Raw genomic sequence first — 22760 nt, 5'->3', positions numbered from 1 at the left:
GTTACACATTCCGATAAAAGCCAAGAAAGTATTATGTGTATTTGAAGGCATATTTCGCAAATGTTGCTGATTTGACACACACACAAAACACGTTAGTCATGTAATATCGTTGCATTAATTAAATAAAACAATTACTTAAAAAATATTATATTCACTTTATGGGGTAGACGCCACCGACTTCCGTGTTTCACACATCAGCGTCGTTATGAATATTGAGAGTTATGTTCATTGTAGTAGTAGTTTACAAGAGCACAGCAATTTCTCATTATCATTTGTCATTGTGCAGGTATTATAAAAGATCTCATGGCATATATTTCATATGCAGCTACTTAATAAAACTGAACGTATTGTGTGTTGTTGCTTTGTAGATCATTTTTATGTAGAAAAATTGGTAAAATAAAGTCAAATTTTCTATAAGGTTTCATTTGCCTATTCATGGTTCTCCCCAACCATAATTCACAATAAGATGGCATTTGGAGCACCGGCATTACTCATAATATCTAAAGTATACATAAAACGTGCAAAAATAGAACGTCCTCATAGGATTTATTGTAATATGTTAACTTGTATTACATCACATCAGTTGCATAAAAGCACCAAAAACTACTCTATCATGATATACAATTTTCCACAATTATAATGTAAAACATAAATACAGCAAACGGAGTAACACAAACAACATGTAATGAATCGCTTCATATTGAGCAACATTGAGGCTTTCGGCTTCAGCAGTCATTCTGAAAAAATCTGGTACGAGGGCTCCCTCTAGCGGTATATGGGGGGGGAATCACTGCCTATATACACTTGTTGTACACAGTTGTTCAGTAGCCTGGAAATCCAGACTCACTCACATTTCTGAGGCGGGGCAAACCTGAGCTAACAGACGGTGGACTGAACCAATGAGCGAAGAGCGGACGTGACGTCAGAAAAGCGACTCGTTGACGTCTTTTATTTATTTTTGTTTTTGTTTTTGCGGAGACGGAGTAAAACTCAAACATGGTTACTAGCCGAAGAGAGACAGTTAGTGAATGACGTCGTTGTTGAATGTCGTTGTTGTGGGAAAAACATAACTGGAAAGTGACGTTGCTGTCTATGGCCACCTGTCCAGACCCATTTTCTTTTTTTAAGAAAGTGGGTGTGGCTTCCCAGGCCAGTTGTTCAGTACTCTTATTTATTTTTAAACATAACAAATGTACATTTAATCTTTTAAAACTTGTTTTTAAACACTTAATTAAATTTACAATTTTTTTTAATTTACTTTGGCTTAAACATACTTTATTGTAATATACCATCTGTTTCATTTTTGATTAAACCTTACTTTACTGTATCTTAATGTTGGTCCTGATTGTCGTAGCACCGATCTAGAGCATGCTGAGCTCAATGAGACGTCCGGCAAACACTCCCAACGTGCCGATGAGACACACTGCCATGAAGACGCACAGCAGGATATGATCCAACACCATGGCCACAAACTTCCACTCCTCAGCAGCCTGGACAAAGTCAACAATGGGACACTTGTCTCACACACAATAAAATGATGCTACTAAAACAACCGTTGGCATTACATTGTTGGATTCTTCGTCGGATTTCATCGTCTCGGCGATGTACTTGACTCCTTCGATGGCGCTGCGGACGTCGGGGTTTTTGGTTATGGGTGACTGGTAGGGCACGGCTGAGGCCTGGTTGCCGGAGATGTCTGAGATGTCAAAGTCGCCCCCGTAGATGTTCTTCACCGGCTTTTCCTTTCCGGGACGCTTCATCGTTGAGAAGAACATGATGTTCGGGATGGTTTCGATGAAAAGCTGCTCCCCCAATGAAAATAGAATCATCATCATCATCTTCATCATCCACAAATATTTAACAATTACTTTACTAACCGAATTGGTAGCATCAGTACACAATCGCGTATAACATACAAACACAGGTGGCAATTCCAAGTCCAAAAAGTAGAAAACCTGCCACAGTTTGGCTTTAGCCCTAGGTGCGAGCTAGCTAGCATCCTAGCTAGCTTCCCGGGTGCTTGCTTACCTGCTAAGCTAGCTAGCACGAGGGGCTAAAGCTAAACTGTGGCAGGGTTTTTACTTTCTGGACCTGGATTTGCCATCTCTGATTAATTATTATTTTACTGTATGGTAAATGCATCTTCCACTAGATGGCAGTATAGCAAAATGATAGACGTTATCCCCTGTACAAATTTGCACATTCACACAATAGATAGAAATACTAAAAGTAATATCTGGTGATCCGCTGACCTTTCGAACCCATTCGGGCATGGTGTGCGTGCTCGGGGAGCGGTGGTGAGTGTTGATGACGATGACGGTGATGATGATGGAGGCGATGACGAAGACCATGGTGAAGAGCATGTACTTCCCAATTAGCGGGACCGCGCTGGAGGTGGACGGGATCAGCTCCACGATGACCAGCAGGAAGACGGTCAAGGAGAGCAGGACGGAGATGCTCAGGGTCATCTTCTCACCTGGAAGACACCATTTTAAATTGAACAAGCTAAAAAAAAAATGTGGCTAATGCTCATATCAAGAAATCACATTTATTACTGGTAAATCACAAAGCTTGCCACTTCCCATGGCTTGGCAGTTATGACAGAGTGTATTTTGGCAGCAGCTATGTTCGAACCAGGGCTCAAGTGATGTATTATACATGAAAGCGAAGGCTTGCTTTCAGACATGACACACAGAGGGACGCTGGGTAATGAGGCGGATGTACACAGAGGGAGCAGGGCCAGATGTGCACAGCAGCAGAGCTGTTTGCGTAGTCGTCGGCGAGACCTCAGGCTGGCACTCGCAAAAGTCAGGACGCTGATTTTGCCAACAAGGCATCAAATGATATCATGGAAATGTTGCACATATTTTAATGACTTTTTATTCAAGTCTTGTAGTCGGATATCAGGGCTGAACAGTGTAGTTTGATTTTTTGATTTATAGTTGGTAGAATTTTGTTTAGCTGTGATGAATGCTTGCAGTCACAGTTTTAAGCAAGTTAGCAACTCTAACTGAAGTAGATAAATAAACTGTCATTCATATTAATTCATGGTTTATTCACCTTTATTTTAGCATAAAGCTAACCTATAAGACAAAACAATTTATGTATACTAATTATGGTATTGTTTATTGTAATGTACTTGTAATTTATTGTTTGTGTTAGAAAAATACAATATAATATAGAGAACCTTGAAAAAAAATTGTGAAAGTGAAATAATGAGGGGAAAAAAACCAACATTATTGTTTTTGTTATCCATACATTTTCAAATCTACTCTAACTGAAAACAAACCAGCAAATCACGTTTCTATTCCTTGATTAATTGATAATTTGACATCTCAAATTATGGGTGTTCTCTTGTATAACTGAACTGGAAATTTTGCTTTAGTTCTATTCACAATTCACTATTTGTCCAGATTTTTATTTTTATTTTTTTTGGGCGGGGGCGGTATTGTTCGCTTAAAAAAAACTTTCCAATTTGCTATTGTTGTGCCCTTTCTGAAATGCCCTAAGAGGCCACAAGATGGCGCCACAGTCCAATCGAATACAATTGTAGTGTTAAAGCGCCAACTTGTGGCATATTAAGGACAAGGAACTATGTTGAAGTGGGGGGAAGAGCTTCTCTTCCACACGCCAAAGCACGGTCGTCTGATGTAAAAGTAGTGCTTTGGCATCACCTTGTGGTTTCTTTAGATATTTATAAATGTATTTGTTGGGTTTCACTATTGCATAGTGGGTAGATAGCTAGGATTATATGCCTATTCAAAATGGTAAAATCAAACGATTGTTACCTACGACTTCATATTTTGCCCCTGATATATGGAACATGTTCTTTCATTTTGACACAATGTAATTATTGATAAAAGCATGAAGGACGCGTAGCGGCTCACCAGAGTCTGTCGGCAGATAGAAGACAAGCCCGGTCAGGAAAGAGAAGAGCATGCATGGGATGATGACGTTGACAATGAAGTAAAGCGGCAGCCGCAGCATGAGGAAGTGGTAGGTGATGTCCAGGTAGGGGGTGTCTGGACAGCAGGCATAGTACACCCAGTGTTTCCAGCTGCGGAAGTCTTTCATCACCCACTCGCCACTCTCCATGAAGTTACTCAAGTCCGGGCGATCGCTATCCTGGAGAGACAACGCAGCGGATACAAGATTTGTATACAGCAAAAGTTCTGAGATATTTTTAAACATTAAAAAAAAAAAAAAAAGTTTTACTTTTTTGATACAAATCTAGCCCTAAACCTAGAAATTGACACACAAAGAAAACACAGAAGAGAGTATACTAGAATATTATAAATTGGAATATCAGCCAACAAACCTGTAAACATTTTGAAAGGCACACAAATAATTACTATTAATGGATTATTTTAACACTTTTTTTTTTAAAGCTAGCTGTTGACTCCGAGCTTTGCCTTAGGAAAGCTAACAAATGCCAATAAACAATCCAAAACGTCATATAGCCTACAGGCTAATAACTAGCATCATTGTTGTTGTAATTTTTTAACACAAACGTTTATATTAATATCACTGCAGAGAATTTTCAACGTTTGCCTGAAAGGAAAGTTAACAAAGGCAAATAAACAATTAAAAACGTCATATACGGGTTAACGACTAGCAACAGTGTTGCGATTATAAAAAATAAAATAAAATAAACATGTAAACAAATTCTAATACTGTTGTCAATTCTAAACATCATATACGGGCTAAGAACTAGCATAAGAGTTGTAATTAAAAAAAACTTTTAAAGAAAAACCTTTCAATTTGAACAGAAGGCGTTTATATTAATATTACTGCAGAGGAGTTGTGACGTCTGTCTGTCTCCATGTAGATTAGCATGGATGTATTATACTGCCCCCAGGTGGCCATGGTGTGCACGTCAGAAGCAGAGGCAAACATTGAATTCATTACATTCTATCAAATTATGTATGTCAAGTGTGTAATTATTATTATGTATGTAATTATTGTATGCTGTTTACATTTTTTTTTATTACGTACAATATAACAGCACTATTTTTCTTATCAAAATATACATTATTGGCTGGAACTGATTATGGCATTTGACTTGCTGTGGTGACCCCAGACAGGGAAAGCTGCTTTATCTTCTCGTAGAAAATGTTGGTAATAAAATATCTATTATGTTTAACCATACTATACCGATCATCTGAATGGGTCGTTTTTACCCCTTGTTGAACCAATGTACTGGGTCTGGGTATAAATAACCCAGCATTGGCTTAATTCCTTTTGGGACTGGGTGCCGGGTTAGCTATTTCACCCAATTTAGGTTTCATTTAACCCAGCAGTTATAAGTGCAGTGGACACAAAAGTCCTCATTTTGAATTTGTGACATTACAGGATTGACGACGACCAAGTTCCCGTCGTAGGTCCAAGTGCCCAGTTTCATGCTGCAGTTCTGCAGGTCGAAGGGGAAGTGCAGCACAATGATCTCGCAGTAGCTCTTGAAGATGGCAGGAGGGTTCCACGTGATCATACCCGTGTGCTCCAGCAGCACTTTGGTCTCATGCACAATGGCAAAGTCACCATCGGCGCTGCGGGCACAACAAAAACCGGCGTCAACATCGTTATTTGAATGATAACACGAGGCGACACCAGCGCCCGAGGACGAGCCCGGGCTCCGCTCGTCGTCGCTTTGGCAGCCCAGCAGGTTGTCGGGGGGGGGGGGGGGCAGTGCTACGTGTCAGACGTAGCATATGGAGTATGTGTGTGCGAACCATCTACGACACTATATTTAGCCTGATGAAACCTTACCCGAGCTTCCACAAGCGCATTGGAAAAGAGCGCAAACGCGACTGACAGCTGTTTTGTTTGTTTCCCGGAGATCACTCAGCTCGCGGTAGAGATCACAAATAGCAGACATGAACAGAATCAAATGCATGACATACTTGTTGTAGAGCACCAGGTCGGGCCGCCAAATGTCAGTGGAGGGGATTCTGATCTTTCTGATGCCACCGTAATCCTCTGGGTTCCACTGCAAGTTGACATCTTTCCATTGCTGGAAAAGAAGAGCAGGCAATGCAAAGTTGAGCAAGCACATACGGATTCACTGCTGATTGCTAGCATGTCTATGACGTTTTGCATTGTATGCTAGCATTAAGCTAGTGGGGGTTGCTTTGTTGTTTTTAAGTTTAATTAATACCTGTTTTGTGTTTAGTTTGATAGGAAACTTAAACTGGGAATGGCATTTAACAGCTTGAATCCTTATTTTGATTAATTGTTCACTACTTGCCAAACTGCTGCTATGGTGGGTTGAATTGAGTTCATTAGGGGTGTGCCGAAAAATCGATTCTCATAAGAATCGCGATTCTCATCTAGTACGATTCAGAATAGATTTTAAATGTCCCAAATTCAATTTTATTTAAATAATTTTATACAGTCTTGCCTTTGTCGGTGTGTGCCTTTATTTGGAGCGCTGTTCATGTTGTACCCGGTTTGGCCACTGAGGGGCAGTGTGGTTCCACGCGGTCTAATACACTGTTAAGTTATAGCCACATTAGAGAGTTGAAGGAAAAAGTCACGATCAAGTTATTCCAATAAAAGTTGTTTTTTTTTGCAGCGTGGAGCCGTTCTTTTGAGTGATAAAAGTGCCGCGAGTAGCGCGCTAATTAGCATTAGCGAGTCAGACTGGAGTAGATCATTACAATTCCTTGCACATCTATAGATTGAAGCAAAAATCATTGTCGATCAAATCGTTCTTAATCAAAAATCGATTCCGAATCAAATCGCAGACCCAAAAATCGAAATTTAATCGAATCGTGAGAGTTCATACATTGCTCAAATCTTAAGTTTGTAGGTAAAAGTAAAAAAATAACCCAGCTGGTTGTCTTATTGCGTGTTGGAGAAAAAAAGTCTTAAATTTTAACAATAATCATGACTAAAAATACCTCTTGGCATTTAATCATTGTGTGATTTCAAAAAAATATATAGTTTGTTGCTATATGTTAGCTACTATTTTATATTTTCTCATTTAAAACATTGTTACCCTTTAAAAAAAAAAAATCTGATCTTATGCCACCTTTGATTAACACTCATTTTCAGTTGACGTGTCCTACCGAGATCATTTATTTAAAAAAGAAGAAGAAGAAAGAAATGAAAGTTCTCAAACCTGTTTGAGTCGCACATTGCTGCTGACAATCTGGTTGACTTCATCCTGTGGATACAATGAATATATTCAGACAGCTGATAAAAATCGAAGCAGACTATTTTTTTTGGGGGGGGGGGGGGGTCCTGAAATCTTACAACGCTGATAAGCTGGATGAGTTGCAGGCCCACGGTGACAACCACAGGGTCCTTGAAGTGGCTGACGGGCCGGACCACCTTGTTGTAACCAGTGAAGAGGGTTTTGACAAGGCTGCTTTCATCATCGGAAGCCCAGGTGGCCCCTCCAGAAGAAAAAAGAAAGCACACGGGACGCTCTCATGGGCTTGTTTACGAAGGGATTACCAGCAATCGTATTTAACAGCATGATGACTCCTGTTTGGGGGTTGCTTGTAATTGTGTTGGAAAGCGATTATGTTCCCTTATGAATGTGACAGAAATAGATGTGACAAATGTCAGACTGGCGCTAGTAGCCTACTACGCGTTTGTAGCCTTTGTATGCACCGTGTGTTGAAGTACACGTAATGGTGATAATGTTATAAAGCACATTTTCCTTAGGAATGAATTTGAGCTGCGTGTGGAATGCTAAAATGCTAATGTGCTTATATATGCTAGCTAAGGTTTTCTTGTATTTCAAAACAAAAAGTAACAAAACAACGTTTCCCAAAAACGTTGTTTGGGTTTAATAGGATAGGCTTACACTACAATAAAGGCAATTTAACCATGAATTAAAAGAAAAAAAAAGACAGCTTATCTACTTCAATTTGAGTTGTTAACTTAATTACACTTTGACAATGCAGTCTTTTAGCATTAGCTACGACAACTTCACAAAATTCTTACAAACAAACATTAGCTGAAAAGCTAGCTAAACTTTGCTTACATTAGAAACACAATTTCAATAAAGAAAGGATTTCTAGGTTAGGCTTAATTTGAGTTGTTAACTTCCAATTTGTCTTTCGGCGTTAGCTGTGACAACTTCACAAAATTCTTCCAAACAAGAGTGACGCGAACATAAGGCAGTAGACCTAAAATCATTTTGACTTTAGCTTTTCATGCTTCATAAAACAATGATATGTAAACATGTGAACTACACTTAAAATAACGCACACAAATTGCAGCCTTTGCGGTTTAAAATTTTAATTCATTACATTGTGATGTCGATTTAAATTATATTAATTGTTCAACCCTAATAATGGATATTCATTCCCCTCCACACCAATGTCACCATATTTCCATTTCTCAGTTCACCTTGACGGCAAGGTCATTTTACAAAGACATATTTGAATGGTTGGATGGTTCAATTGGAAAAAAAACTATTATGAAATCGCCTGCTACCGGTAACCAACCGAGACGTGCTGACAGATGGGGAAAAAGATGGAAAAGCCAAATGAGGAAGAGTGCACGTGCCCTTGTCACTCAAATATCAACAGTGCTCACTCGTTTTGATTTGGCTCAGGTTGCAGTCTCCTTGGCAGCCTCTTGAATATGTATAAATAACGCGAGTTTTATTTTTTATGAAAAGCTAAAAACAACAACAAAAGATGCAATCGATTCCGTTTTTCAGTTCCTACCTGCCAGGATGCTTAGGTGAAAAATGAGCGCTACCACACTCATTGTTGTCAATCAGTCCGGTCATCCAAAAAAGTCCTCTCCAACTTTCAGCAACGTTGCCTCTTTGATCACTAGAGAATTGCGAAGGTTCGACCTGCCTCGAACATTCTTTCACACTTCGCGAAAGACACGGTTGCACACGCGGCGCCTTCAGCGAGCTCGATCTTGCCAGCGGCCCGTGTTGTTATTGTCCCACAGCTGACGGCCGAGCGAATGAATGGCTGACATGCAAACGCCAGTTGTTCCATGAGAGGGACGCATTCTGTGTCGCGCCTTACGAGATCAACATGCCACAGTAATCCATCACTAAAACCCACCGCAGCGAACTTGGACGGCTGGTGCACAACTTCTGGGAGACGCAAGAAATAACCACAGTCAAGTAAATGACCACAAGGAAACACCCCCAAAAAATTACGTTGTACTGCGGTACATTATTATTATTATTTTTTTTTTACTTGAGATTGTAATTTATCAATGGTGGGCCGTGCACTACCTCTCCTTACCACTAACATGTCACAATTACCATCAAAATGTATACAAAAAAAGTTCAATATAACAGCTCACAGCTGTGCCACGAATGTAATATGGAGCAGTTCAGAGTCAGTATTTATATAATATTGTGACAATAATATGTATAATATAAATAAGATGTTTAACTACAAGCTCCTCCCAGAGAGTTGTGAGGATAAATGCTAGCTAACTGGCTAGCTAGATGCCTGGCTGTTTAGATAGCTGGCTAGCTAAATTTTTGTTTGGTTTGGTTTAATATTTTCTCCGAAATCATAAATGGACATTTATTTTGATATTTATTTTCATTCTTATTGTGCTCTTTAGCTATCGTTTAGCTAGCTGCCTTGCTGTTTAGCTCGCCGTCTGGCTGTTTAGCATTTAGCAAGCTGTCTAGCTAGATTTGGGTTTGGTATACTGCGTACAGAAGTCATAAATGTGCATTTCTTGTAGGATATCAACAACTGTTTCAATTATTTTGAAATATAAAACAAATAAAAATAAAATAAATAACTTTTATATCCCCCCACCCCCCCCCCCCCCATTTTCTCTTGTTGGAGCCACGGTCTCCTGCGCTTGCTCGCCACCTTGGCGCCCCCGTGACGGGTCAGTCAACTCAATATCCTCGCACCCGCCGTGTGTTCAATCAACTGCTCGCTCAACCACAGGCCTCATTCATCTCACTTAGGGCCAAATCACCATTTTGGCAACGTCTGAATTAAGAGAGATTTGCCTCAACCCTCCCCCGCTCTCGCCAAATTTACACCATCATTTCGGAGTCTTTGCGACACTGACAAGTGGACATTGAATGTGCGCACTTGTTTAGTAAAAAATGATTTTACAACCCATTTGACTTATTTTGTAACCATTTTAGCCATATACAGTCAGTCTAATGTTCAGTATATATATATATATATATATATATATATATATATATATATTTGCTTCTTCGCCTTTAATATAAAGAACCCATACATTTTTATTTTCTAATCATTCAAATTCTAGTTTGTTTGCAATTTTTTTAAATATATTCTCAGTACACAATATTTTGTATATTTAAGCCTGCTTGCTTAATGATAGCACTCAATGCAAAGCATTGCACGAAACTAGCGCTACTGCAGCAAAAATGAGAAACAACTTATAATAAAGATAAGGAATAGCAACACATGCTTACAGCACATGCAACAATATAGTACACACAGGCATATATTCTTTACCCTCTGTAAGAAAGGACTAACATTATTGCATCCTCTTCTCTGCGTGTCATCACCAGTTACCAGTAGTATAAAAAAAATGACATGTAGTATCTTTGTATGTATTATAGTAGCCCCTGGTGGCCAATGCGCGCACAGCAGATGAAGTCAAAACACCCCGGATTTTAATGTTTCAAGTGGCCACGATAGAAAAGCAGCTTCAAACACAACTTTGTCTAAAAAAAAAGAAAGAAAAAGAAAACGGAAGCATATTTACTTAACCCGAAATAAACACGAGTATTTTCTGTTTAAACATTTGTTGACGAGTCATTGAATTTCAATGAAAATAACATGTAACGTCTGTAGGGCAAGCACAATAAAAGAGGACAACAACTAAACGTGCTCGCCTCAATGAGCAATAAAAATCTGATGTGAATACGTTATGCAAACAAGAGCAACGTGCAGTCATAGAAACAGAATAAACCGCATTTGTAAATCTATTCAGAATGGCCAACAAAGGTCACTTATCTCATGGATCACAGCTCTTGAAATGAACTCTCATTCATTACAACGGGGCCCCTCGAGAGGAGACAAAGCAGCGGCCAACCGCAAACTTATCGCAGCATCTGACCCGGTGATGAGGAGCTTGATGGCGGCGCGTCGATGACGCTATGATGAATTTGGGGGATGCTAAACGCTTGGATGAAAATCCAATTTTTACGCTGCACAATCAGCAGGAGACAAGTGAGGGTTTGGGCTCACATTAACCCAAGGTGACGCCGGGGCCCGACAGTCGACTGATTGGATGTCAAGCGCTGATTGCGTCTTGGTTGCTTTGTGGGATGGAACAAAAAACAAAACACAGGAGAAGCGACAGACATGAAGGCAGGACAGAAAAATGATTTCATGAGAAAATCAACCATATATATATATATATATATATATAGGGGTGTGCCAAAAAATCGATTCTCATAAGCATCGCGATTCTCATTTAGTACGATTCAGAATCGATTTTAAATGTCCCAAAATCGATTTGATTATTTTATACTGTCTTCCCTTTGTTTGTGTGTGCCATTATTGGGAGCGCTGTTTATGTTGTACCTGATTTGGCCACTGAGGGGCAGTGTGGTTCCACGCGGTCTGATACACTGTTAAGTTGTATCCACATTAGAGAGTAGAAGGAAAAAGTCCCGATCAAGTTACTCCAATAAAAGTTGTTTTTTTTGCAGCGTGGAGCCGTTCTTTTGAGTGATAAAAGTGCCGCGACGAGAGCACTAATTAGCATTAGCGAGTCAGACTGGAGTAGATCATTACCATTCCTTGAACATCTATAAATTGAAGCAAAAATCATTGTCAATCAAATCATTTTGAATCATAAAATCGTTCTTAATCGAAAATCGATTCTGAATCGAATCGCACATCCAAAAACCGGAATCAAATTCAATCGTGAGACATTCAAAGATTCCCACCCCTAATAATAATAATAATAAAACAGTGTACATCTGCATGCGTGCGATGAGTGATGTTGACTGGCTGGTTTGAGTTTTCACACTGAATTACTGTGAGTGATGGAGGAGTTTAGGCACAGTCACATGGTGTGACGCTTTTAGGGACAACCTGTCATTGCCATTAATTATGCATAACTAAGGACAAACAGCGCCTTTCCCAAGGTTACCCTGCAGCCAGCTGCAACACACATTAACCGCATACAAGACATGATTGAGTTAATTTATGTTATAATGTGAATAAATAAGCTAGTTTCAGTGAAAGTGTAAACAGTTTTGAGAAGTATGAGAAATTGACGACATGATATAACCAAAGAGCAGCAATAAATGCTTCATCGTTGTGCAATGAAGAGCATTGAACTACCAGCAGGTCATGCGCAACTAATGCCATCTAGTGGTGAATGGTGATATAACAACTTAAAGCTAGCATAGCAAAAAAACAACAACAATTTTTTATTTTTTTTACTTCCTTGAATACAATTTTTGCCTGCTTCGTTCCACATTGAATTGTTTAAATCAAGTGAATTCACGACACTCACAAATCCATGTTTTATCAGTTTAATAAATCAAACTGATCATGCACAGGTTGTGTACAAACGAAGACCGTACAAAATTAATTCACCAACAATGCTGTTAACAGTACAACAAAAAGTCAGGCAAAAGCACCAGCGTGTACACATTGACAGGAAAAGTCCGAAAGGCTCGTTCAACAAACAGGTCATAAAAAAATAAGACATTGTAAAAAGTACCTCCAAAACCCAGCCACCCCCAAAAAATCAGTAGCTTATTTTTAGTTGAATCAACAATGTTGACAACGTGGACTAAATCTATCACAGCACAGACAAAAAAAAAAAAAAATAGAAATAAATCACCATCTTTCCTCATGCTGAGATACAACTACAAAGCACTGATGCATGCTGGTATGTCAGCTTCCCGCATAAATCCCCCGACAGAAATGGGGAGGCATAGAGTACAGAGCGGAAGGTTCACCATCTATACCTCGTGCATACAAGGGACGTTTCAAAAAAATGAATCAATTCATTCAAATCTCTGATTATTATTATTTTTTTGTCTTCTGGCTTGAGGGCTCGCTTGCAACACTCGGTCAGAAGAGGACGTCGACGTTTTTAATGAGCACCTCCACCACCTGCCTCTGGTAACGGATGTCATTGAGGGCGGTCATGGCGTCAAGATCCGGGGTGCGCATGAGGGTGGGCCCGAAAACAATGGCCAGGTTCTCGGCGTTCATTCGGTTGCATTTCTCGTTTTGGGTCACCCTGAAACATTAAAGTTGAAAGTTGGGCGGGCGCGTGGGTACGAGCTTCTTTAACCTCGCTGGACATTCACAAATAAGTATTTTTTACACACATCAGCAATAACAAAAAAAAAAGAAGTAAAAAATCTGGTAGATAGATAAAAGTCATTAAAATAAATTCAAACAGTCGTGTTATTTATTCATCCCAATTACAGTTTATCTTCTCAGGCAGTATGGGCAACTTAAATGCTGGAGGGGGCCACAGTTTTTCCATCTGTGCTACAGTGGGGTCTCGTTAGGACCACACACTTACTAACCAAATGTATAGTAGAAAATTCATTTTAAATATGGACAATTAATATATTTCAATCTACTACATACTCACATTGTATGTTAGAGCGGTATAAGACCCATGTCTGCCATCTAGTGGTGAATGGTGACATTACAACCCAAAACTAAATTTGCGGTTCGGCACCCACAAATTCACATATTCTCAAGAGTAGTTTTAATTTTTTTAACATACTTTTTTTTTTTTACAGATTAAAAAAAAAACAATCTAATTTTTTTGTTTACAATCCTCCTTGCACCTTTTCTTTTGTAGAAAATATATATTGAGTATTCATCAGTGTTTTGCGAAGCATTTTTTTGGGTTTGTAAAATAAATAAATAAATAAATAAATATAAATATTTTTCTTCAGCACCCCAATTTTATTTATTTATTTAAATTAATCAAGCGGCCACTCAGTGTGCTGCCCTGTTCAAGGGCAAGACTGATAAGGATTTTTTATTTTATTTTTTAATGCCGATTCAAATGTTTGGCAGAATACAATTTTGATAAGCAATTAATTGATTGACTAATCTAAAAAAATATATATAATGACTTAAGTGACTTTGTTTGGGGTCCCTTAAAAAACGACAATAAAAGATAGGATTTACAGTCAGAACATTTCACTGTTTTGCAATACTTTACTCTTTTAGTATTTGTTTATCTTTACAACACAAAGGATTTTTTTTGTGGGGGGGGGGGGGGGGGGTTAATGTAATTTTCTTTATTTTATGTGTAAAAAAAAAAAAAAAGGGCTAATATCAGCTTTTTGTTTGATCTGTCAGGTCCCAATAATCTCCTTTCTCTGCCAGCGACATATAGTGACAGGCAGAACAATTGAAAGCACTTCCATTGGATGGCGTTGTGAGTATATCAGCGTTGTGAAAAATAAACTGCCTTCGTGTTCAACTAAACAGGTTCAGATTTTCACAAGTAACTTGAGACAAGATCATCAATATTTCAATATTCATACTTTTTGTGTTAAAAGGGCGCTTGGCTAAATAAAGTCGGGCTTAGACAACATACACAGAAGTGTTACACAATCAATATGAGACATAATTGCATTTACGTTTTGCTTTATCGCTCACCTTTTTAAGTGCGCCATGAGATACTTAAGGGTTTCGTTGTGGGACGAGGGCAGCAGTGCCAGCGCCTCTCGGAAAGCTTCCAGCTTCTTGCCCGGGTCGCTGAGCTCTGACGGACCAACGACATAATGGTTTAAAATGGACGCAAATCAATGAAGCTCTTTCCTGCCGGCCGATGAAAGCCATTAGCCTCCCGAATGCACATTACAGTAAACGCAGCTGTCAAATATTGACCGGATTTATTTCCTGCACGCACTTGGATGGCGAGTATGAAACGTGGCGAGACTCACTTGCGGCCTGGATGAACCTGGGGTAGGCGTTGTACGAGATGACGGGGACGGGCAAATCCCGCAGGTAGAGCTTGAGAGCGCCGGTGATGATGTTGATGTCTTCGTACGCTTTCACCGAGATGTCCGTCTTCTCGCCAGCTGTGAGGACGCGTGATGGGGACAGCGGGCGTGATGGGACGAGGCAAAAAATGGGGAAAATGAGAAGCGGGCTGGCGCGCTTTTTCACGCCGATGGTTGAATAACGGCGATGGCGTGGTTGCGAGGGTCTGCTGAGGTTTGACTGCAACTCTCGGGCCGTGGCCTACTTGTGCCGGCAGGCTGAACGTCACAGCGCTGTGAGCTGGAATGACACTCTGTCACGGATGATCTCACGCGTGCCGAGTCGGGAAAGTCCGCTGCTCCAGTTAAAATTCACGCCGCACGCATCTGATTTTGAAAAATCACTTTGGAGCATCACTATTCTTTCTTTCTTTTTTTTTTCACGTGGCTTGTATACACCTTAAGCATGTTTTTAATTTGACTTGTTGCCGGCAAAGCTAACACATGACGTTTAGTGTATATAATACAGCATTACTTTTTAAATGTGATATTTATAATATATTTGTCACGCCCGCAGGAAGAAGAAAATATTTCACACCCCGCGGCAATAAATAGTATAATTTGTCTATAAAAACCTCAGCAGATAAGCTAATACTTGTTTTGTGCTCAAATACAATGAGAGCGCCACTGCCACCTACAGTAGTGGATGTACAATTACATTTTATTCTAATACATGTTCCCTGCGGTCATACGCACATTCCTCTTGTGAAAAAAATCGTTGCTTGGTTGTAATGTCATAATTTGATGTCATTGATCAAATCCGTGAAATAAAACTGGATGTTCTGTGCTGCTGTTGTTCATAATTCATAATCCAATTATTTTCTAATATTTTTTAAATATTTTTAAATATTTTTTTCCAATGTTTTGAATGCTTATCAGCATTGATGGGAGAATTTGTAGGGTTTATTATTATTAGTTATTTTTTTCCCCAACGCAATTCAATGGGCGTCTCTGCAAGTCTCCTTGTTAAACAAAAAATATTATTAATCATTCCAAATGAAATCTAAAATAATATTATATCACATCCATTCCGTAATAAGGAAATAATATGGATTAGTGTATTCATTTTCTAGTCTTCAAATATCATGAATTATAAAACGATTCAAATGAGCATCAGAAGTGTCGTTTGGAGCGGATTCTCTCTCTTCGTGGGCTTCGTGTCAACAACCGCATGTGAGGGACATTTTGGCTGTCGCTCCCAGAAGGCCTTTAATCCTTTCAAACGTGTCACTTTCTAATTAATCTCACGTGAAGGTCATCGTCATTTGAGGATGCGCAACCATGAAAAGTCAATCAGTCTCGGTGGTGTGAGTGGACGAGAAAAAAAGAAAAAAAAGGGAAAGCTAACCTTTGTCGAACGCCGTCTTGACCTCTTCCACGGAGTCGCTGAATCCGGATATTCTGTAGAGACCTTCCGACTTCAGTCCTGAAGGACAAAAAAAAAAAGACGGTTCAGAAAAATGGAATTCTGCCTTTGGTCGTTTGGGGGAACTCAATTCAAGACGCTCACCTCTCGACTCGATCTCTCGTATGCACATGTCGACCACCATGGGTCTCGCTGTGTTGTGAGCATTCACCAAGGTGGTGAGGTCGCAGCTGTACACTTTCCGGACGTGTCTCAGGCTGGGCTTGCAGTTGTCGGCAACCAGGAGTGAGCACTGCTTGTGGACGTTCACGCCGCAGTCTGCAACAAGAGACACGGGACGAGGGTTTGACAAGCGCCGCAAAGGCTCATTTACTTCTCGACATTGTCCCTTTTGTCCGGCTAAATAATAGATCTTGTTGACGGATTCTTACAGTTCATCAACCTAATTGAGCTTTTGTATTGATTCAAATTCCAACGTGAAGTAATCGCCGGCTTTATTGTGTTTAGGACGGCATTAAAAAAAACGACAACAAAGGGCTTAAGTCTTCTCAATCAATGTGTACACCCGGAATGTCATGAAGCCCCTCCCCCTGTCATGCACTTTCCTGCAATCATTTCACTAAACAGCCTGGAGTTAGTGTACCTCGATGGCTACTGAGCAATTTGATAACAGTTAGTCTCCTTTGCAATGCCAACCTAGCTGTGCCTCACTAACTTCAGACAAGCAAACATGGTGCATCAGCATTTAGCTGTTATGCTGCAGAACTGACGTTAGCCCCAAAATGTTAAAATATTTTCCCCTCTTTTAGAGCATTTGTATGATCATTTTTTGTTCTTTTAGTCAATTTCTCTACTTTCTTCTGTTTTTACAATTCCTTATCCTTTTGCTTTTAAATGAATGTTGTTTTGTAACTACTAACTCTACAAGTAGAGAATTCACAGCAGGGGGGCATACATGCTTATATACATTTCAGCATCATAATGGGTATAATCGAGGGCACAGCTGTTTCCGGGCAAGGTCCACTTTGTTGGGTGAACGAGGGACCAGTGGAGAACAGGCAACATGAGAAACGGCACGCCTGTCCACATAACAGACGCACGCAGCGAATCATAGGAACGCTAAAAAGGACGAGAAGCCGAGGCGGGCCGCCACTGTTGAGTTCTATTTTTTTTTTTCTTCTTTCAAATCCGGGCTCACGCAGCAACAATGGCAGCGGAAGCAGCAATTCAGCCGCTGCAGGCTACATAAGACCTACTTTTGCAGACTAAAATGGAGCAGCTCCTCCAGCTCTTAGATCTTTTGACTCCTCTAATTTCAAAGAGGTTTTCATCTACGTGCATTTTTTTATTTATTTTTTATTCCACCCACTGCTAAAATGTCTGCACCTTAGAGCTTCTCCATGCACAACCTGGAGCAATGATTTAGATGAAGCAGGTCTCAAGAGAAAAGGATGCAGCGTTTATATGCATTGGAGCTGAAATGTAATTACCTTAAGAGATGATTCTCTTAAGGGTATCTGACAGGCAGTATAATAGAGGAGGCATGTGTCCATGTGTGCACATTGAAGGCCTGCAAGCGTCCCAGGTGGGGCGAGGGAGGGTGCGGAGGAGGTCCGAGGAAGACTATCAGACAGGGGATGAAATTTTACTACATTGTCAGCAGTTTTTTTTTTCTGGTTGCTATGGCGAAGAAGCTGCGGCTCCGCCTGCTTAACGGCGACTTCTCCCACCAACTGACCTGCACTTGTTTTCCTGGTTGTGAGTTTGATAAATAATTCATATTTAATAAAAATTAAAGGGTGAGCCGCGCTGCCGAGCTGATCGGTGGAAGCGGCTGCATTAGAATTTGTGTGGAAAACGGAGACGCTTTCCCTCGCTCTGAGCTCGGCACCTCATTAAAGAGACATGCCAGCTTTGTTTTCCTTCACGGGCATGATGAGATGAGGCTGGGGGGTTTCTCGGAGGGTGGGTGGGTGGTGGTGGGGAGGGGGGGGGGGTGATGAGCAAATGTGGCACAACAAGCACCAAGCAAAGGCTGGCTCCCTGGAGCTCGGCCAAAACAGTTGAGCTCATACAAAAGGGGGAAAGGGGGCGGCGGAGCACGTTTTTTGGTATGCAAATCTGAGCGCCATGAGAGACTTTGCTGTCCTAGATTCTGGCGCTGGCGCTGGCGCTGGTGCTGGAGAGTGAAGGAATGGCAGCAGCGGTCGAGACTCTCCAAAGCCAGACTGCAAACATACGCGTCTTTAATTTGCTTGCTGTCAACTTTCAAAATGGAAGCATTAACAATTAACGCTAAAGCTCCCGCTGACACGGAGTGCACGCGTGACACATTTTGTTTCATCAATAAAAGATCAAAAAGGCATCGAGAAGAACGCGAATTTTAACAGCTATAACTAAACAGAAGCGGCATCAGGAGATTACAAAGTGGCAACTGAACTTTTTTTCCGCTTGAAAAAAAGAGATGATGAATTTTGATTGAATTTGTGAGCATGGAATATAAACAATCGAACACGCACACATCGAGGCACAAAAAAACAAGTGGATCAAAAATAACCCAATTTCGATCAAAAAGGGACTGACCGATCTGCTACTTGGGTCAATTTGCCCTGACTTTCTTTTTTCTTACTTACTTACTTACTCATAAAATGATATACAAAATAAATAAATAAATTCCCCCTTGAATTTTTCGATTGGGTCGAACTGACCCCAGTAGTGGATCGGTCCACTTTTGATCTAAGTTGGGTTATTTTTTACTTTTAGAGTGTAAAAACAGTTGGTTGGGCCAAGTTGAGCCAAGAAGTGGATCTGTTCATTTTTTGACCCAAATTGGGTTCTTCTGACTCTGACTGTTTTTAGACTGCAAAAACGGTGGATTATTGAGTTAATTTTGACCCAAATGTATGTACACTCTTCAAAGTAAAAAAATAACCCAGTAGCTGTTAAAGTTGTTAAAATTCACGACCTTTTTGATGTCTGTCTCATGTTTTATTGATGAAGTATAAAGTGTGTCACACATACATTTGGTGTCAGCAGGCGCTTTGCCATTAATTAAGACTAAAGTGAGTTAAAATTTGCCCAAGTTGGGTCAAAAAGGGACTAATCCGCTACTTGGGTCAATTTGACCCAGCTTTCTGGGTTGTTCTATACAAATTGACTCAATTGATTGGGCTTGGGTCAAACTAACCCAAATATTGGTTAGATCAAATTTTTGATTGATCCATTTTTTGATTGAAATTATTTTTGACTCAACTGTTTTTAGAATGTAAAAAGAATGGGTTAGGGTTATTTTTGATTCAACTGTTTCTAGAGTGTAAAATCAACCCAATTTGAGTCAAAAAATGGACGACCTGCTATTTGGGTTAATTTGTCCCAACTTTCTTTGTTGTTTTGTATAAAATGATTTGGGGGGGGGGGGGTGTATCCACATTTTTTGGGGTTGTATCCAGTTTTTTGGAGTGGGCCAAACTGACCCAAATAGTGAATTGGTTTTTGACCCAAGTTGGGTTATTATTATTATTATTTTTTACTCCAACTGCTTTTAGAGTGTAAAAACAGTGGGTTATTTGTGACATAACTGTTTTTAGAGCGTAAAAACAGTTGGGTCAAAAATAAAACATTTATGGATGCCAATGGGACCAACCACAACCTGGGTCAATTTGACCCAATTCCTTGGTTTGAGTTTTATGCGAAAAATAAAAATAAAAACCCACAAAAAATACAATAAAATAAATGTTGGGTTATTTTAGACCCAACAGTTTTAGAGTGCATATTAGGTTATCAAATAGCTCCACTAAAATCATTGGTATATTCAACTATATCAACAAAAAAAGGGAAAGTAAAAGTTAGTTTTTCCTTTTCAAAGACAGCCCCCCCATGTTTTCAAATGAACTGAAATGCTCACAAGCAATTGATGTTACATCATGATAACGAAGCCCTCATTCCACTCCATATTATACAACCCCCTAATCCAATGTTTTCACTGTTGGGATTGTAGATTAAAAGGGAAATAATCCAGCTCCCGATGTACTAAAAACCAAGTAACCCACATACAGAAATGCTCACTTTGTAATCAGCGAAGAGACACGCGAGCAATTGGAAATGGTACCTGCACACTTGACCCCCTGAGCCATCAGCCCCCACATGAAGCTGGCACAGTGATTGCACCAGTGAGGCCCACGGAAGGTATGCACCTGCAGCACAGAGGACAAGCACAGATCATAGAGATTACAATATAAAGAGTTTGGTCTCGTTCTCTTGTCTTGTCTTGGTCAGAAGTACTTATTTGTTTTGTTATGATCTGCAATTGTCAGTTCTATTGCTTCCCTGTGAGGAATGGAGGATCCATTTTGAAGACCCACCCAAGTTACCGAATATGATTCTTTGTCCAATACGTACAACTATGAAAGAGGTTCAAACAGAAGCTTCTGGTGATGGCAGTAATGAGTGTCAAGTCTTCTGCCATGGTAGCACAGTAGGGGGTGGTGGGGGAGGGGGGGGGTGACACTCCTCTAACGTGAAGGAAAATTTGCTATGGAAACAGGCAACCCCACCAGGTAGCAACAGCTAGCCAATCAGGAAGGCCCCTGGGAGCCAGAAGCGGCAGTTTGCGGCTTCGTGTTAACAGACAGTCGCTCCGGCGCGCAAATGAACAACTCGAATAAGTCGTAACAGTCGCGTCAACAACAGCATCTACTTTGAAATGCATAGACCTGTCTGAAGCTGGCATTGGAAAAACACATCGATGTGGCCCCCTCTGGCTTTTAGACGCGGCGCTTTTTCCTGGTAATAGCCTTTTAAATACAGGAAACTATGCTCATGATACTAAAAAAGGAACATTTAGTAATAGATGGGAACAAAGGCGGCGGGCAAAAGGGCGGCAGCAGTTCAAAGGCTTCCTGGTAACGTTTCTCTTCCTGCTCAAAACAGAAGCGCACGCTCCGGCACTGTTTTCCCGACTCCATCGGCCTAATCTCTCCATCTGGCACTCAAATTAACAGCACGCGGATTTTCTTTACATGGGACGGTTGTTTTTAATGGCATCTCCTCTCCCATCCCCTATTTCGAAGCGTGAGAAGCTGCCCCTTTGGCCACACGTGATGAATGTTTTGAAAGGTTAGCACCATATTCCCGTCTCACCTTGAAGTTGTGGACTTTCTCCGTTATCGCCGCCCGCTCGGTTTCCTTCAACGAGGCTCTCCGGACCAGAGAGGTGAGCTGCGAATAGGCGAAGATTTTAAGTGGCTGCCAGAAGGTGGCCGTGGGTTTCTCGGGCCCCATCCTCATCCCCAGAGCGGCTGCCAAAATCTCCTCCTGATTGGCCTCCCGTTTGGCCTTTTGGACCACGGACTTGTCCTCCTGGTGAGCCTCATAGGGCTCTTTGGACGGCATCCTCGGCTCAAGTGAAGAGACAGCCCCGAGGTCCAAACATGAAGAACGCAAGTCGTTGCCAAACAATATCAAGATAAAAAAAGACTTCAGCCAATCCAAACAAGAAGAGTCCTGGTAGAGCAGTCACAGGAAAGGACTTGGAACGCACAAAGGTTTGCGACCAAAACCACCTCAGCTTCTCATGTGGCTCCCTCGGAACGTATGCAGATGAGATGTGTGGTGGCGTTAATCCTCCCCTCGCTGCGCTGAGCTGATATTTTCCCTGGAACCGAGGCAGCGCACTGTTTGGATGCTGTCAGGGCAGGCAGAGCGAGGGGGAGGAGCATGGGGGCGGATTCTGTAGTAGTCACGGCTGATTAAATGGATTCCCACCAGCCAATGGCGGCGCGCATTCGTCGGCCGTGGTGGCTGCCAACCCCCCCCCCCCCCCACCCCCCCCACGAGCTATCGCCGTCAGATAAGCGAGCGGGGAAGCTGGACCGGTAATGAGCAGTGAATGAGTCGCGCATCGGCACTGAGAGCGCCACAGCAGTGGGCCGTTAAGGGGACAATTGATTTTGGAAATTGCCTTGTCACAACAGCAGCTAATGAATGGACCTGAAATTGTGAAAAAGTGTCAAATACAGTATGACCACAAAAGAAGAATATAGACAGTGCAGTGAAATAAAAATTCAGTTTCTAAATGACGCTTTTATTTGTTAGGGGGAAAAAGCGTTGCATTTATTTTAGGACTGGCAAAATTAAAGCGTTAATGCTGGAGATGAACTCATTCGCTGCCATTGACGGCTATAGACGTCAAAAATTCATTTGAACTATTTATATTAGTTTAACATTTTTTTCCACTTTTGTTAACAAGAGTATGAAAACCTAGATTTTTTTTTTGTACATTTAGAACAGATAGAACATTTGTGATTAATCGTGAGTTAACTAGTGAAGTCATGCGATTAATTACGATTAAAATTTTTAATCGCCTGACGCCCCAAATTTTTAATAATCTTTTCTCTTTTTTTTTTTTTATCG

General features: G+C 40.7%; 2 protein-coding genes across 2 annotated transcripts; both read right to left on the bottom strand.

Moving 5' to 3' along the window:
- Positions 1-530: 530 nt before the first annotated feature.
- LOC147164791 (acetylcholine receptor subunit alpha) lies at positions 531-9108 on the bottom strand. The gene is made up of 9 exons (XM_086091487.1): positions 8685-9108; positions 7255-7397; positions 7121-7165; positions 5901-6010; positions 5351-5546; positions 3888-4125; positions 2253-2476; positions 1566-1802; positions 531-1490 (listed from the first exon to the last, which is right to left on the bottom strand). Exons 1-9 carry the CDS (start codon positions 8725-8727, stop codon positions 1362-1364), a joined length of 1365 nt encoding a protein of 454 aa, XP_085947613.1. The 5' UTR covers positions 8728-9108; the 3' UTR covers positions 531-1361.
- A 3365-nt stretch (positions 9109-12473) lies between these two features.
- chn1 (chimerin 1) lies at positions 12474-22137 on the bottom strand. Its single transcript, XM_086091489.1, has 7 exons — positions 21489-22137; positions 20458-20542; positions 16494-16667; positions 16332-16409; positions 14885-15022; positions 14598-14703; positions 12474-13206 (listed from the first exon to the last, which is right to left on the bottom strand). Exons 1-7 carry the CDS (start codon positions 21738-21740, stop codon positions 13035-13037), a joined length of 1005 nt encoding a protein of 334 aa, XP_085947615.1. The 5' UTR covers positions 21741-22137; the 3' UTR covers positions 12474-13034.
- Positions 22138-22760: the final 623 nt, after the last annotated feature.

The sequence above is a fragment of the Leptonotus elevatus genome, chromosome 12 (assembly GCF_054856555.1).
Source record: "Leptonotus elevatus isolate MCC_2025b chromosome 12, RoL_Lele_1.0, whole genome shotgun sequence".
Classification (NCBI taxonomy): domain Eukaryota; kingdom Metazoa; phylum Chordata; class Actinopteri; order Syngnathiformes; family Syngnathidae; genus Leptonotus; species Leptonotus elevatus.
The sequence above is the reverse complement of the archived record's forward strand: the minus strand, read 5'-3'. Positions and strand labels throughout refer to the sequence as shown.